A 16,101-nucleotide genomic window follows, 5' to 3' on the forward strand; every position below is an offset into this window, starting at 1 on the left:
CTAATATATTTTGAATGAAAATTTTGGTTTGAAATTGGGATGTTACAAACACCCTCTTAGCAAATGAAAACTAAGATAAGAACAAAAAATGACAATTCATGCAAGTTTTGGAAATTACATGGACTATAGTCATCAAAAAAATTAGCAATACTAAGTTCATGATATTTGGTAAACCTATGTAAATTATTCTAATAATAATAATATTTATGTCAAGCTTTTTAACACATTGGTTTTATTTTATTTATTTATTTGTATAAAGGACCTTGATTATTATGGTATGTTTTTTGGTATTTTAGCGTGAGATAAAATTATAAAGGTATTAATTTGTGGGACGGAGTTATTATTTGCAAATCCTCAATAACCGAGGGACGATTTCTGTATCTTTGTAACTTTGTCTATTTAAAGTCTCCGAGCACCGCCTCTCCCTGTTCAATCATTTTCTCTCTCTTGCTATCACTCGTCTGATTCGCTCTTTTAACATTTCAAAAAGTTACACACAGATAAACAAAAGGACGAAAGCCAAAAGGAAAACGCGTATCAACTGGTTAAAGATCCGCATCATCATCGTCGTCGTCATTCTCTGAAACGGAAGATATTGATATTATGGGCATTGATTTTGATTTCGATTTGCCTTTGACAGCAATAATTCCCCATTTTTCATGATCCTGTTGCTCTGAACTACCCTTCGCTATCAACAAATTCTGGATTAAATTTCCTCATATGTAAGTGGTATACTCACCCTCACTGTTTCGTTTCCCGATTAAACGACATTTTCATTTGTTCTATAGTCTGAGTGGAGTGATGGAAAGAGAAGAACTAAGATAGATTTGAAATTTTAACGTCTCGTGATTCAAAATCAGTTGATTTTCGCGGTAAACAAACCAGATTTTGTTGGTGCGGTATATTAACGATGTGTTGATCCATACTAATATTTGAGTTTATTTTTAATAATGTTAATTGCTTACTTTGAAACTGCAGAATCTGAATTTGAGAAGCGGAAGTCGAGCTGTGCATCTGTTACTGTTACTTTATAGAAAGAATGGGGAAATCTGGAAGAGATTGGACTCAGATCTACGCAATCTACGGCATGGATGATTGGCAAACACCGGTGTTCCTCTTAATCCACGCGATCTTCTTCTCAGCGTCATCAGTCCTCTTTCTCATCTACTTTGATTGGATCTGTTCCTCCTTCGAGTCGATTCTCCCCGCCGTTTTTTCTACCGGTTTCGCTAGATTCGCTGCTGGTTTCACCGGCTCCGTTACGGCACTCTCCGGCGTATGCCTTTTTTACGCAGCCGGCAACATTTTTTACTCCTCCGTCGCACTTCGCTGGGACATGGCTCAGCGTATGGTCGGTGCTGTACACGACTGGTCCACCGTGAAAACAGCCCTAGACGTAGGATGCGGCCGCGGCATCCTTCTAAACACCGTCGCCATGCAACTCAAAAAAGAAGGAAGCTCAGGCCGAGTCGTCGGGTTAGATCGCAAGAACACGACGTTATCCACTCTCAGAACCGCCGGGATGGAAGGCGTCCAGGAGTATGTCACCTGTCGAGAGGGAGACGCGCGTAGGCTCCCGTTCCCGGACAATTACTTCGACGTGGTGGTGTCAGCCGGGTTTCTCCACACCGTCGGGAAGGAATTCGGTCAGAAAACAGCGGCGGCGGCGGCGGAACGGATGAGGGTACTCGGGGAAGTTGTCCGGGTGCTGAAAGGCGGTGAGATTGGAGTGATATGGGACCTGATCCACGTGCCGGAGTACGTTCAGCGGTTACAAGAACTGAAGATGGAAGACATCCGGGTCTCTGAGCGTGTAACCGCCTTCATGGTGAGCAGCCACATCGTATCATTTCGCAAGCCATGTCAGCACGTTGTGGGTCCCAGTGAAGTTAGATTAGACTGGAGATTCAACAATATATGTTGAAATTATTTATTTATATATTAAAAATATTATATCATACATTAAGGTCAGATCTCGTAATAACGAGTTCAAACGCAACTCAGTTAATTGTTTATAAACGAGATCATATTAAAATTTTAATTCAAGGCTTTTATATTCTCCTTCAAGAATTTATATGTATATATATATACATAACGTGTATAGCTCGTAATACGAATATAAGAGAATATTTAGGTTAAATAAATAATAAAACGTTATCATTAAAAAGAATATTTTGTAGTTATTAACCTATGTTTACTATCTAACCTGCTAATTTATTAGGGGAAATGAATTCAGTCGGACGTATTTATGTCTGTATTAGCAGGACACTTATGATCGAACATGCTCACTATATTTCCAACATTGTTCTAGACTAATAACAGTTTTTTTCTCGACATGGAAAAGAAATAACAAAAAAAAAATTATATATATATATATATTTTTCAATATACGAAGCTATTATATTCTTTGAATGCAAAAGAAATCGTTTCCTACCATGTTGATTAACACTATTATTTTTCATAAAAAAATAGGAAAATATATTCTTTGAAATGCCAGTAATGTTAGGTGAAGAATTTAATGTGGGATGTTAGGTCAATTGCTAGGACCATTTGATAGATGACCTAGTACCCAATGAGATTTTGGTGGGGTTTAATTTTCAATTTCCCTTCATTTATTTCTTGTAAAATATCAACCCACCAATTTTTACACTATAATTATTAAAAAATTGTAAGATTACATTCGAAGTTAAGTTTATGTTTGTATCAAACAAATTTAATCATTAACCATTTTAATTGTAAGACCATCTTATTGGATCATTTTACACATGAACTGATATTCTTTGTATCAAACCTCTCAACGATGATCTTGAATAACGTGCTCAAATTCTGATTGGGTTATAGTTTATGTTTTAATCTTGATGACACAACACTTAATAGCATTAAATACAATGAAAGTTATGGAATCAAATGAAACGAGAGTGTGTCAGATTGTGAAGTGAAGTGTTGGAATTGAAGCATGTGTCACTCATGTGACTACAATTTAATGAACTCTCAAAGATGCACTCAAGTCTCAACTTTTGCTTTGTCTCGCATCAAAATTCTCGAAATTATAAATATTTCAATAATCATTTTGTAGCGTAAATACGAAGGTTACCATTTGATTATTGGACAATTATTAATCTAACCAAATTAAAGAAGTGATTAACAATTTTTAATCAAAAATTAGAATTTGTCCCAAACTATCCCACGAAACCGTAGATGGTTAAAATGGTCTACTGTTTCACCCATTTTATCTACAGTTTTGATTTTCGTATATAAAGATTTTTTTTTCATTTTTTACTACGAAACCATAGACGAAAAAATGGTCTACTGTTTCCTCTGAGAAGTCTACTATTTTCCAAATAGTAGATTAAAAATGATCTACTGTTTCATCCAAAACCTACGGTTTTAGTTTTTTTTTTTTTTTTTTTTTTAAATGAAAAAAATACACTAACTTTTACTGTAAAAGAAAATTTTCTTTTAATATATAATAGGTACGATATAGTAGTCAAAAAGTTAGTGTTTTTTTTCATTTAAAAAAAAACCCATAAAACCGTATGTTTTTAGACGAAACAGTAGATTATTTTTAATCTATTATTTGGAAAACAGTAGACCATTTTTTCGTCTACGGTTTTGTAGTGAAAAATGAAAAGAAAAATATTTATAGACTAAAATCAAAACAGTAGGTAAATAGGCGAAACAGTAGACCATTTTAACCACCTACGGTTTCGTGGGCTAGTTTGAGACAAATCCTAATTTTTGGTTAAAAAATGAGAAGTCATTAATGAATTTGGTTAGATTAGTAACTTTCCATTTGATTATTCCATTTATTTATATAAAAATTGTTAAAGATGATTAGTGTATTTAAATGTTTATAAAAAATTATATTTCCTCCATCTCATATTAATAGTTTGTGTTTTCTTTTTGGTTTTTCTAAAATAATATCCTATTTTTAAGAATAAATATATTTTATCAAAATACTATTTATTATTAGTTAAACTACTATGAAATTAAATACAATAAAATGGTACAATAGTTATTTTTTTTTAATAAAATTGATAGTAATTAATGATTCTTTAATTTATATGTTTTTTTTATCTGTGGATAATAATTTTTGTACGAAGGAAGTATAACCATACATGTTATATAACCTTACCCAGAAAATAAGTTAAATATTTTTATTCATTTACTTATATATTTATTTGGTAAAGAAACTTTAAATAATTTAAACATAATTTTAACTTTAAATAACTTATGTATTAAATATGTTCACTACACACCGCGGTGACACATCAAATACCGCAGAGTGCGGTATAGAGCGTACCTACATATCTAATCTGGTAAATTAGTTGGTAACAATAGATTGTATAATAGATAATTGTTTTATATGCATTAAATTTGTCATTTTAGGGTATGCTGATATGTTAACAATTTAAACTTAATTTTAACTTTAAATAGACTAAACTGCATAAATGGTCCCTATGGTTTGCTAAAAATTGCCACTTTGGTCCAAAAATGTTTGGACTAGCACCACAGGTCCAAATTTTCATTTTATTGCGAGTTTGGTCCAATTTACTTTAAACTTTTTTGAAATGACGATTTTACCATTGTTTTTTGTTTTTTCATTTATTTATTTATTTATATATTTTTATGATTAAAAAAATTAATAAAAATTTACCCCCTCTCTCTCTCTTAAAAAAATTACCTCTCTCTCTCTCTCTCTCTCTGCAAATACAAAACACTCAAGAACACACATTGAAACTCAGGAACACATATTCATATGAACACATACACAAACACTCCATATTTTTTAAGTTTATTCTCCAAACATGTACACTCAAGAAAACATACATGAAATCAGATCTGATGAAGGGTTTTCTAATGAACACATTCAAGAAGATGAAATCAGATCGAGTAATGGGTCTCTGATCTCATCCTTAGACGACGATCTCCTCCTCCTCTTCCTCCTGTTAAAAGAAGCCCTAACATGAAACTCTACGACCCGATCATCATTAACAACCATAACGAATCAAGATCTAGTAGGGGGTCGAAGGCAGCGGTGGCTAGGGTTTAGACTTGTTCCCTCCTCGTCGTCGTTCTCAATGTAGATCTATCAAACCATCGTGTTTCTCCTTATCGCCCCCATCTCTGAAACGAATCTGTAACAGGTTAGGGTTTGTAATGGTGGCGAGCTGAAACCCTAGTAATGGCGGCGCTGGACTCAACCTAATCGACTGAGGTGTGGCGACCACCACCTCTTTACGAACCCTTCTCAGATCTTACACCGATGAAGGCTGGCGCTGAACTCGACTAGTGTCCTTCTAGTTTTTTGAAACCCTAGTTATTCAGATCTGTTGTGGTGTTTCTGTGTGTATGTGTGTGTTTAATCTGTATGTGTGTGTGTGTTTAATCTGTATATGTGTGTGTGTTTGTGTGGTATCTGTTGAAAAATCGGTGGATGTTTGTGTTGATCTGATCTGATTTCATTTAGGTGTTTGCTCATCAGATTTCATTTTTATGTGTGTGTGTGTGTTCATCTGATCTGATTTTGTGTGTGTGTGTGTGTTCATCTGATTTCATTTAGGTGGAGACGGATATGGCAAATTGTGGTTGTGGCGGATGGTGGTCAAACAATGGTGGTGGAGGACGACGGTCGAATGGTGGTGGTGGCGGAAGATATTCTTCAACGTTCTTGAGGAAGAAGAAGAAGATGGGTGGGAGAGAGAGAGATAGTATTTTCTTTTTTCTTTTATTTTTAATTCTTTTTAATTGTTGTAATAAAATAAAATTAAAATATTAAATAATCAGGGGCAAAATCATCTTTATAAAAAATTTCAAACAAAATCGAATCAAATTTGCAACAAAATGAAAAGTTTGGACCTCTGGTGCTAGTCCAAACATATTTGGACCAAAGTGACAATTTTCAGCAAACCACAGGGACCATTTGTGCAGTTTTGTCCTTTAAATAATTAATATAATCTTAGATGTACTAATTATTTAAAGTTAACATTAAGTTTAACGGATGAATGTACTCTAAAATGACAAATTTAATGTATATAAAACAATTATGTAATATACAATCTATCGTTAACAACTAATTTACCATATTAGACTTGTCGGTATGCTCTATACCGCACTTTGCGGTATGTGAGGTGCCACCATGGTGTGCGGTGAACACAACACCTATACATTTGGTTGGACAACGGTAAACGTACCGCATTAGAAGCTTTCACAGAAACTTCCATTTCAATTTTTTGGTTTTTGGCAAACGGCTAGATATTTGTTTTTTTCAATAAACACGGTGTGTGTGTGTGTGTATATATATCACCCACTAAACACTTTTAATTCATACAACATTTTGAAACTTTTGCATTCCAAAAGTAAATCCAAACAACCCTCAATTTACCGCTCGTAGCAAATCGCATGCAAATGTTCATCCATTCGAGCACTCAGTTTACCGACCACAAATTGATCCGTCTACAATTTCGCCCGGATACCAAGCCCAATAACTTTACTACCAACAAATACGGTTTACAATAAGAAATCTTTCAAATTTCTCAATATTTGGAGGTTTTTATCCACATCCTCGAAATGGGTAGAAGATTTTGGTAGCGAAGAAGGTTGTCAAAAAAGAACCAAAGTTGCTGAGACGAGTTACATTACTTCATCGGATATGTATTTTAGGGCTGATTTTGAACGAAGTGGATGAGCTCGATCTTAGAGAGGTAATTCGATCGATGGGTCGAGATAAGGCGAAAAAAGGCCCTTCGTCGAATACATCGGTAACGGGAAGAGGAGTTGACATTCACGGAGTTGCTAGTAATTTCGAAATTCGTAATTTGAATTTCGAAAGTCGTTTTAGTTTTGAAATGAAGAAGTTGGAGGATAAAAAGAAAGCTAGAGAGGAGAAGCAAAGAACTTTAGAGGAGAAGCAAAGAAGTCGCGATACGAAGTTTTTAACAAAACCATTCAATTATATCACCGAAAACGAGTTCAATATGGTTTTGAGGGCTAGAGTGGACATCATGAAAAAATATTACAAACAATGTTTTAATTTAATTGTAGTTTTGTAGATATGTAAATGTTTTTAATTAAATTAATAAAGTATTTTATTATGAATGATTTTCTGTAATTATATTTTATTAAATTACTTTTTATTCAATTAAAAAAAAAGAAAATAAAAATATGATAGAGTGTGATATGACACCCACAAGTTTTGTAGGGGTGAGGGGAAAATGATGTGATGATCAATAGTGTGGTAAAATATACTATGGCACTCACTAGTATTATAAATGTAGCATTTTGTTTTACGTTCTAAAACATATAATTATCATTTGACAAAAATAGTTATTATAATGGAATAAATAGGAATTCAATTTTATTTGTGCTTACTTTTCCCCCCGGCAAGTCGATACCTTAAAGACAGTTGCTTATAGTAGTGAAACACTCGATTTAGGAAAAAAAATGATCATGAAAGACGTTCCATGATCAAGTTCCATATCCAATAGACCAAACGACGCTCCATGGTCATTCCATCTCATGTGTTTTCAATAATAGTGTAACACCCATAGATTCAGGTTAGATATAATATATTATCTTAGATAAAGATGTAGTAGTTGTAATGACTCTTACGTGGATATAAGGAGTGCTTAAATCAGACCTTGTATGAAGATGTTATGCTTCTTCGAAGTTTCGCGGTTAAACCAACACGACTATGTGCATCGTAAATAGTGAATGTGCGATAGGTTTGTAATTACCATCAGTAATCAAAACGAAAGTCATAGAAATCATAAAACCAAGAGCGTGCATATAGAGAACGTCTAATATCTAACTTCATATGAGGAAGTTATGATTTTCCGAAGTTTCAGTACAACAATGTGCAATACAAAAACCGAATTTTAGACCCGTCGATTGTTTGGCAAAACGAAATAAACGAGATTCGAAGATCTCGTGATTAGGAGCCCATCGATATAAAGAAAGTCAACAATGGTTATCGTATGAAAGAATTATGATTTTTATATGGATTTTAACAGTCTAAATCTGTTAAAAATATAACTTTAAAAATAAAGTGAGAATTAGCCGACGAATTATAAATGAAAGTTGTAGTACAAGTCGATAGCTACACTTGCATATAAAGAACGTTAAAAATAGAGCTCATATGTGGAAGATATGATTTTTTTTGAAAAAATCAGAAATTCAACGGGCAAGCGCGAGAGGCACGACGCGCAGCAGGCTACCGACATTGCGACGTGGACGAATCTGGTGCTGATACGTGGAAGCAGGGGGTGGGGGCAGGAGCAATGTTGCTTGAAGGTCGCGGCACGCCTCTAATCGGCGCGCGACGCACGGCGTGCACCTGTTCAACTATAAATACCGCTCAAATTTTCTTCATTTCTCATCCCAATTCTCATATCTCAATCTGAAATCTCTCTAGCCCTTATGTAACACCCCGTTTATTAAATAACTAAATAAACAAATTAATGAATGAATAGTAGCCCTAAAATCCATAATAATTAGTAGGGTGTTGGTTTTGGGGAGCCAAATGTTATAAGTTGGATTATTCAGGGGTTAAAGTGTAAATTCAAGATTTATTTTGTAAAGATTTTAGAAGTCAGGGGGTATTTGGTACCAATTGGACTGAATATGAAAGGATTCATGGAATTAGGGGCTAAAGCGTAAATTTTCGGCTAAAATTCAAAGAAAAAGGGAAGGGAGGGGCTAAACTTGTCATTTTGGAAGTAAATTTAGGGGATCGGGGTATATAACCCGTTACCCCTCCCGCTTCAAACCCTAACCCTAATGTGGAGCTGCAACCGCCGCTTAAACCCTCCACCCTTCATGCTGCCACCTCCTAGCCTCGCTGGAACCGATGATCACCGTCACTCCCATGGACCGGACAAGTTGCAGCACCCATCTCCATCAACGACGCAATCTATGCTCTACCTTCCTTCCTTCTTCAAATTTTGGCGCTGTCGTTCATGACTCTCCAAAGCCTCTGTCACATCCTCTACCGGCGAAGATGAGGACCGATGGGAAGGACCGTTATGGTCGTTGGGAGAAGCCGGAAGGGCTGGAATTTAGGCTGCCATCGCAACCATCGCTACTATCATTCGCTTCATTTGTTCTTCTGCTGTTGTGTTATCATCGGACCACCGCCGCCGTTGTTCCGCTTTTGTTGCCACCGCCGCCATGTTACCCTAACCTACACCACTAGCCACCGTGAAAGGTGGCTATGAGTGTGCTTTGGTGCCTTTGCGTTTATTTATGAAGTGAGAGGGTGTTGTGTGTGGGTGTTTATTTGGCCGGAAAAGTCACCACCACCAATGTGAGGTGGTGGCTGCCACCATTTACCACCTTCGGCCACCACAAGGTCGTTATGTGTGTGTTTATCTATTTAGTGTGTGTTTATTTTTGGGTTAAAGCGTTGTAAAATGTAATTAGAAAGTAGAATAATGAAAAGAAACTCATAACACCACCGTGAGGTGGTGGCTGCCGCCTCCTACCGCCACCAGCCGTCGTGTTGGGTGGTGGTGTGCTTAGTTGTGTTTGGATTGCTTTTAGAGTGCTTGGACACGATTGGACTAGAACCATAACTACCACCGTGAGGTGGTGGCCGCCACCGTGATCCATCGTGAGTCGTCATTAACCACCACTACCCGAGGCGGTAGTGGGTGGTGCCCAACTAATGAAACCCTAATGGGCCTTATGAAACCTTAATGGACCTTATGAAACCCTAATGGGTCCAATGAAGCTCAAAGTGATCTAAAAGCTTACCCATGAGACTAATGGGCTAGTATTTGGGTTAGAAACCCTAATTAGGGTTTGGAAAACACCAATGTCATGAAACCCTAATTTTGGGGATTGATCGGGACCCGCACTGGAATTATTTGCTAAACTTAAAATAATTAATTAATAATCATTTGCAATTAATCTAAGGCAATATTGTATTTAATGGATTAAGTCCTTAATGGGTTAAGTGGGAAACACTTAACCCTAATCGTCATTTTATGTGAAAACCCTAATTTCACATAGGCCTTAAGTTGGGCCTTTCCATTGGCCTTGGTGATCGGGCCAATAATGGGCCATTCAAGAACAATCAAATGGACTAGAATAATTGGATGGGCTTTAGGGTAAGGCCCATATGAGGGGTTGGGCGCAATTTGGAAAATTGGGCCATAATTGGGCATTCATGATTGTGAGATATTGGGCCATTAGAAATGCCAAATGTTGGAGTCGACTAAATGGTTGGGCCTTAGAATAAGACCATGTAAAGATTTGGGCCCTATTTGGAAAATTGGGTCATATGAAGGGCTTTGACTCATAGTTGATTTTTGGGCCTTTGGATTGGTCCTTGGGCTTGAATCAAGCTAAGATAGGGGTAAAGCAGTCTTTTACCCCAATCATGGACTTATGGGTATATGTTGGGATCCAATTGCTGATTGGGTGTTATTTTGATGATTGACACTGACAGTTCGAGAACATGTCATCCAGCAGCTAGAGTTTTGTCGACGGGACTTCACCAGTGTGAGGTGAGTTACCTTCCAGTAAAAGTGGGTCTAAGGCCACAATATCGGCCCACTAGTAGGAGATATTTGTTAGATGATTGACTTTGTGATAATTGTCTAGTTTGCCACTATCTGATATGCTTGATGTGCTAGGATGCTCTGTTATATATGTTAGTAGTAGTAAGGGTGAAATAGTCCCCGGATACCGGTTGAAAGATACCGAAGGGGTAGTCAGAACCCATGCATTCCTAGCAGTACGTTATGTTATGTTATTATGTGGTAGTGGTAGGGATGAAATAGTCCCCGGTAATCGGTTGAAAGATACCGAAGGGGAGGCTAGCTCCCGGTTACCGATTGGAAGATATCGAATGGAAGGTCAGCTCCCGGTTACCGGTTGAAAGATACCGAAGGGAATTCCAGCTCCCAGATACCGGTTGAAAGATACCGAAGGGGTAGGTCGGGCACCCAAATATGTCTGACAGTATATTTATGTATGTTATGCTATGTTATTATGTGGTAGTGATAGAGGTGAAACAGTCCTTGGATACCAGTTGAAAGATACCGAATGGGTAGGCCAGCACCCAGATATGCTTGGCAGTATGTGTGTTGTATGGTATGTGGTATGAGGGGGGAACTCACTAAGCTTCGTGCTTACGGTTTTTCAGTTTTGGTTTCAGGTACTTCGTTTCCAAAGGAAAGGAGTCGGCTCGATCGCAGCACGTCACACTATGTTTTTCGTGCATGAGATCTTTGGGATTATACTCTGATATTGCTTATGATGACAAGCTTTGATTATTGACATATTGGCTTTGACATGATATGTTATTATGGATGTTTTCTTATACTGTTGATTTGATAATAACTTAATTAAAACCAAAATTTTGGTCTTAAATTTTGGTATGTTGCACCTTAAGGTCTGTCTTTTTCTAAACTTTTGAGTATTTTAGTTAGGCTCTGGAGTTGCTAGGATCCCAAAGCTTTCAGGTCAGGGTTCTGCCTGTGCAATTTCCCAGTTTTCGGTAAAAATTTTGTAAGTTAAGTTACACTTATTTTATTTCAAGTGTAACTTATATTTAAGTTCATAGTCGTTATTATTAATCTATCAATAAGATTTATCAGTTGTAACATCCCATTTTCACATCATAAATATTTATTTTCAATTAAGGTAAAACTACTCATTTTTAGAATAGAAGTTAAGAAAACCATTTGTTCCAAAGTACATTGTTTAAAATCAGAGTATTATAGTAAACGTTAAATCTTCATTGTTGCTGATGAATGTGTACAGTCACTCCTACACCTTCCCATGATAACCGATGATACCTGAAAAACAATAATAGCTAGGTAAGCATTAAGCTTACCGAGTTCCCCAAAATATCATACACAGCAAACACACACACACACACACACACATATATATATATATATATATATATATATATATATATATATATATATATATATATATATAACATACATATTGGGTTTGTTAGCATGCTGCCTCAATCCAACTGCTCCCCAGGTTTGTTGGCATGTTGCCTCAACCCAACCGCTCCCCGGGTTTGTTGGTATGATGCATCAACCCAACCGCTCCTCCCAAGCCTCCATGCATATGGCTTACAACCGGCCTGCACCTGGTATCTTGGCTACAACACATAGCAGGACTGCCTCAACCTCATCCACCATAATATGTCGACATATAAATATACAAGAGATCAAGCAGGCATATAAATATAGACAACTACTAATCATACAACTCTTAACCACCTACTAGACCCCTCACAACACACAACTTTGATACCAACAAATTTCCATGGAATGCATAACCATAAGTAACCAGAGGTGAGATAGCCATCTGAGCAGATGTGTAAAACCACGATTCCTGGATGTGGAACTTGAGGATTTAGTGCAAGTTAAAGGGCCTACTCGACGAGTTGGTTGGCCCTAACTCGTCGTGTAGGAGTTGATCAGGACGTGCGGGTTAGGAAGCCTACTCGTCGAGTTGGAGGGATGGACTCGACGAGTTGGGGATGTGTGATGAAACCCTAATTTCTCGGATGTGCAGCCTATTTAAAGGACCTTAAGTCCTTTAACCCGCCTCCCTTACCACCTTTCATGTCCAGAGAGTAACCCTAGCAAGCTAAGTGTGTGTGTGTGTGTGTGACTGTGTGAAGCCAAAAGTGTGTTTTTGGAGCATTCCTTGAAGAGGCTTGGAACGAGGGAAAGCTTATAGATCCAGCATCTACATCGTGTTGGTGTCCAGTGGGAGGTAAAAAGTCTCTACCTTGGTTTTCCATTCCTTAAATCTCTTCCTATGTGAGTTTATGGGCTTTTGGTGCAAAATGAGGGCCATTCTCGAGTTAAGCTTGCCTAGAGGGTATGAGTTTCAGATCTGGACTTCTTTAGGTCCCATGTACATAAAGTTTCAAGCTTTACAAAACTTTGACCCGTCTTCATGTCCTAAACCCCTTCTTGAGTTTAGTGTTGGGTGTTATAGCCTTGTGAAGCCTTGCATGATTGTAAAGTTAGCAACTTTACGTGGTAACTTCATCCGAGGAGGTTCGATCTGGAGTTTGGAGCAATGGAATCAACTGGAATGAGTTTAATGAGAAATGACTGAAGAACTCGACGAGTTGGGCATCCAACTCAACGAGTCGAGTCGGGTTTTCCCGTTTTGGACTAGGAGTAAATTCGACGAGTTGGTGGAGCAACTCGACGAGTGGCTAGGTTTTTCCCCGATCTTTTGGTCTATGCATGGACTCGACGAGTTGGCTAGCAACTCGGCGAGTTGACTTGGGTTTTTGTGAATTACTGAGCATTGAGGAACTCGACGAGTTGGGTCAGCTTTATCTGTTGACTTTTGTTGACTTTAGGGTTTGGTCAAGCTGTGGATATTGGAGGCTATGGAGGGCAGAATCTAGACCAGTAGTTCGAGTGTTGGATATATTGTTTTACTCTGCAGGTGAGTCTTCTCACTATACTTACCTGAGTGGTAATACTGTGTGACTGGAGGGTCTTATTTGAGTTATCGACCGGAGGGTCCTATGTGCTTATACTGAGTTATGTGATTTTATGCATTTTGTCTTTGTGATATATGCTATATTATTCTCTGCCTTACTGAGTTAGGACCGGAGGGTCAAAATCGAGTTGTGAGACTGGAGGGTCTTCACTAAGATACAGGACTGGAGGGTCCAACTCGAGTTGTGAGACTGGAGGGTCTTCACTGAGACACATGACCAGAGGGTCCACACCGAGCCGTGAGACTGGAGGGTCCTCACCGAGACGCATGGCTGGAGGGTCCATCCTGAGCTATAGCCATGAGAGGCTTATTATTTGTGTATGTGGTATTTTGGGGAACTCACTAAGCTCCGTGTTTACTGTGTTGTGTGACATGTGTTTCAAGTACTTCTCAGGATCGTAGGAAGGCACCGACTTGATTGTACACACATGTTCGAGATTATGTTTGGGGATTTTGGGATAATATCAGTTATTTTGTTGATTTGTGTGTTGACAATTGATACATTTGTGTTTTTGAGAAATGTGACATTGAGTTTTATGTGTTTTAAAAATGAAAATTTTGGTTGAAAATTTAGAGCATTACAAGATGATCCTACTCTAGAGCCACAACCAAACAAGGAACATGCAATAAAGCCTAGATCAAGAGTTCTTAGGCTATCCTATATGGTTACATACAGCCTATAGATTATTCCACTAGACTATAACCAACCAACTGGTACTCTAACCAACATATTGTTGCATCCAACACATAAGGATATAAATATATCTAACAACTCACTACAGTGCCGAAACATCCTATACACAATGATACATAACCAAATTTAGTGGACCGACATTGGTGATTTCGACCCACGAATACAATGAGGAAAACTCACTCGAATTGAAGAACCTAGAAACATTACGATACGCTCCCCTTTCTACACCACTTGCTTTCATGAACCATCTAACACTAAAAAATTGGCAGCATCTTAATCAACAACCCAAATCCTTCAAGTTTGACTCAAAGTCAAACTGGTCAAAAAGTCAATGGTCAACGGTCAAGAAGTCAACTTCCCCTCACGACGTGACAATCCATTGGTCACGTCGTGACCAACTAAAAGACAAAATAGTCGCAAACCTTCAATCTTCACGACATGACATACATCTTTTCATGTCGTGAGAACTCTCTAGAAGGAAAATAACTTAATGAGTTAAGCCCTCGATCCATTAAGCCATGAACCCATCTCTTTTAGAAGGTTTTGTTACACCCCAAAATCCATAAAAATTGATGCTTCAAGGTATTGCATGTCCAATGAAAGACTTAAGCTCAAATTAGGTCATTTATGAAGAAAAGGAGGTCAAATCCTCAAGCATGATCTCAAACATCAGCCAAACTTCACATTTACCACATATGATCACCAAGGGACTCTAAGAACCCATAAAGTTGCCAACTTTATGGAATCCCATCATCCTAACTAACCCAAACATTGATAATAATGCATAAACCTCAAGATCTAGCAACATGAAACCATAAAGCACGAAGCTTGAATACTCATAAGGGTCCAGAGAAGTTGCTAGTGGATGGTATTGAGGCTTGCAAGCTACTCCTATGATCCAAAGATTATTCCTTCACCTTCAAGTCTCCAATACACCACCAAATGCGCAAGAACTCAAGGATGGGTCTAGGGTTTCATTTGAAATGAAGGGAGGTTGAAGAAAATACCCTAGGTTATGAGAAAAGATCCTTAAATATGTAGCAAAACCTAAAAATAATTGGGCTTGGGCTACAACTATTCTCACGACGTGAAAAACATATTTTTACCTAGTGACTTTCATTTCCAGCTGTCACATCGTGACCTCCTCTTGGTCACATCGTGACACCTATTTTTCCAAAAAGTCATACCTTTGACTCATTGATGCCATAACCGATCCGCTCTAGAAACTGGGTGTTACAAGTGATTCCAAGTCATTATACTGATTGATCTACTTATAGGAATGATGTCTAGGATTGATTTAATGAGTTGTTTAAAGTGGGATTTCCAAAACATATACTTTGTTTACTTAACGGACCTACCTCTGATATGATCTTATCTGGTTGTTCCTTATCAGCTATAGATCGGTAGATATTGAGATTATTGAGGAATCTATAATATCATTAGTCACAAGAATATAAGACTAAGACTTAATGATATTCATACCTAGGTCACATCAAAGGAAAAACTAAAGTGTTAGGCGAAGCACTGCCTAATTTTCGAGTCATCCAATTGTAACACCGTAAATTTTTAAACCAAAATTTTCACTTTTAAACATAATAAAACACATGTCACATTTTCTCAAAAATCACAAGTATCAATTTATCAACACATATTTCAAAATTGTTAATCACAAATCTAGGAACCTCAAAAAACATATCTCCAACTCAGCTTTGTGTACAATCAAGTCGGTGCCTTCCTGTGATCCTGAGAAGTACCTGAAACACATAACACGTAACACGGTAAGCATGAAGCTTAGTGAGTTCCCCAAAATACCACAAACATCTCATTAGCCACTCGAGGCTATAACTTAAAAAGACCCTCTGATCAATGTGTCTCAGTGGGACCCTCTAGTCCCAAAGCTCGGGTGG

General features: G+C 37.5%; 1 protein-coding gene across 2 annotated transcripts; it reads left to right on the top strand.

Annotated features, from left to right (window-relative positions):
- The first annotated feature begins 424 nt into the window (after positions 1–424).
- On the top strand, positions 425–2,070 carry LOC145052044 (uncharacterized). Of its 2 annotated transcripts, none has more exons than XM_078999861.1 (2): positions 425–722; positions 979–2,070. In XM_078999861.1, exon 2 carries the CDS (start codon positions 1,040–1,042, stop codon positions 1,922–1,924), a length of 885 nt encoding a protein of 294 aa, XP_078855987.1. In that variant the 5' UTR covers positions 425–722; positions 979–1,039; the 3' UTR covers positions 1,925–2,070. The 2 variants fall into 2 exon arrangements, with proteins under 2 accessions (XP_078855987.1, XP_078855988.1); XM_078999862.1 differs by lacking the exon at positions 425–722 and adding an exon at positions 752–872.
- Positions 2,071–16,101: the final 14,031 nt, after the last annotated feature.

Source organism: Lactuca serriola, chromosome 5 (genome assembly GCF_051521515.1).
Source record: "Lactuca serriola cultivar US96UC23 chromosome 5, Lser_US96UC23_V15, whole genome shotgun sequence".
Lineage (NCBI taxonomy): Eukaryota > Viridiplantae > Streptophyta > Magnoliopsida > Asterales > Asteraceae > Lactuca > Lactuca serriola.

Bases quoted from the DNA above. Each gene is read 5' to 3' on its own strand.
- LOC145052044 (XM_078999861.1), top strand. From the start codon at position 1,040: ATGGGGAAATCTGGAAGAGATTGGACTCAGATCTACGCAATCTACGGC.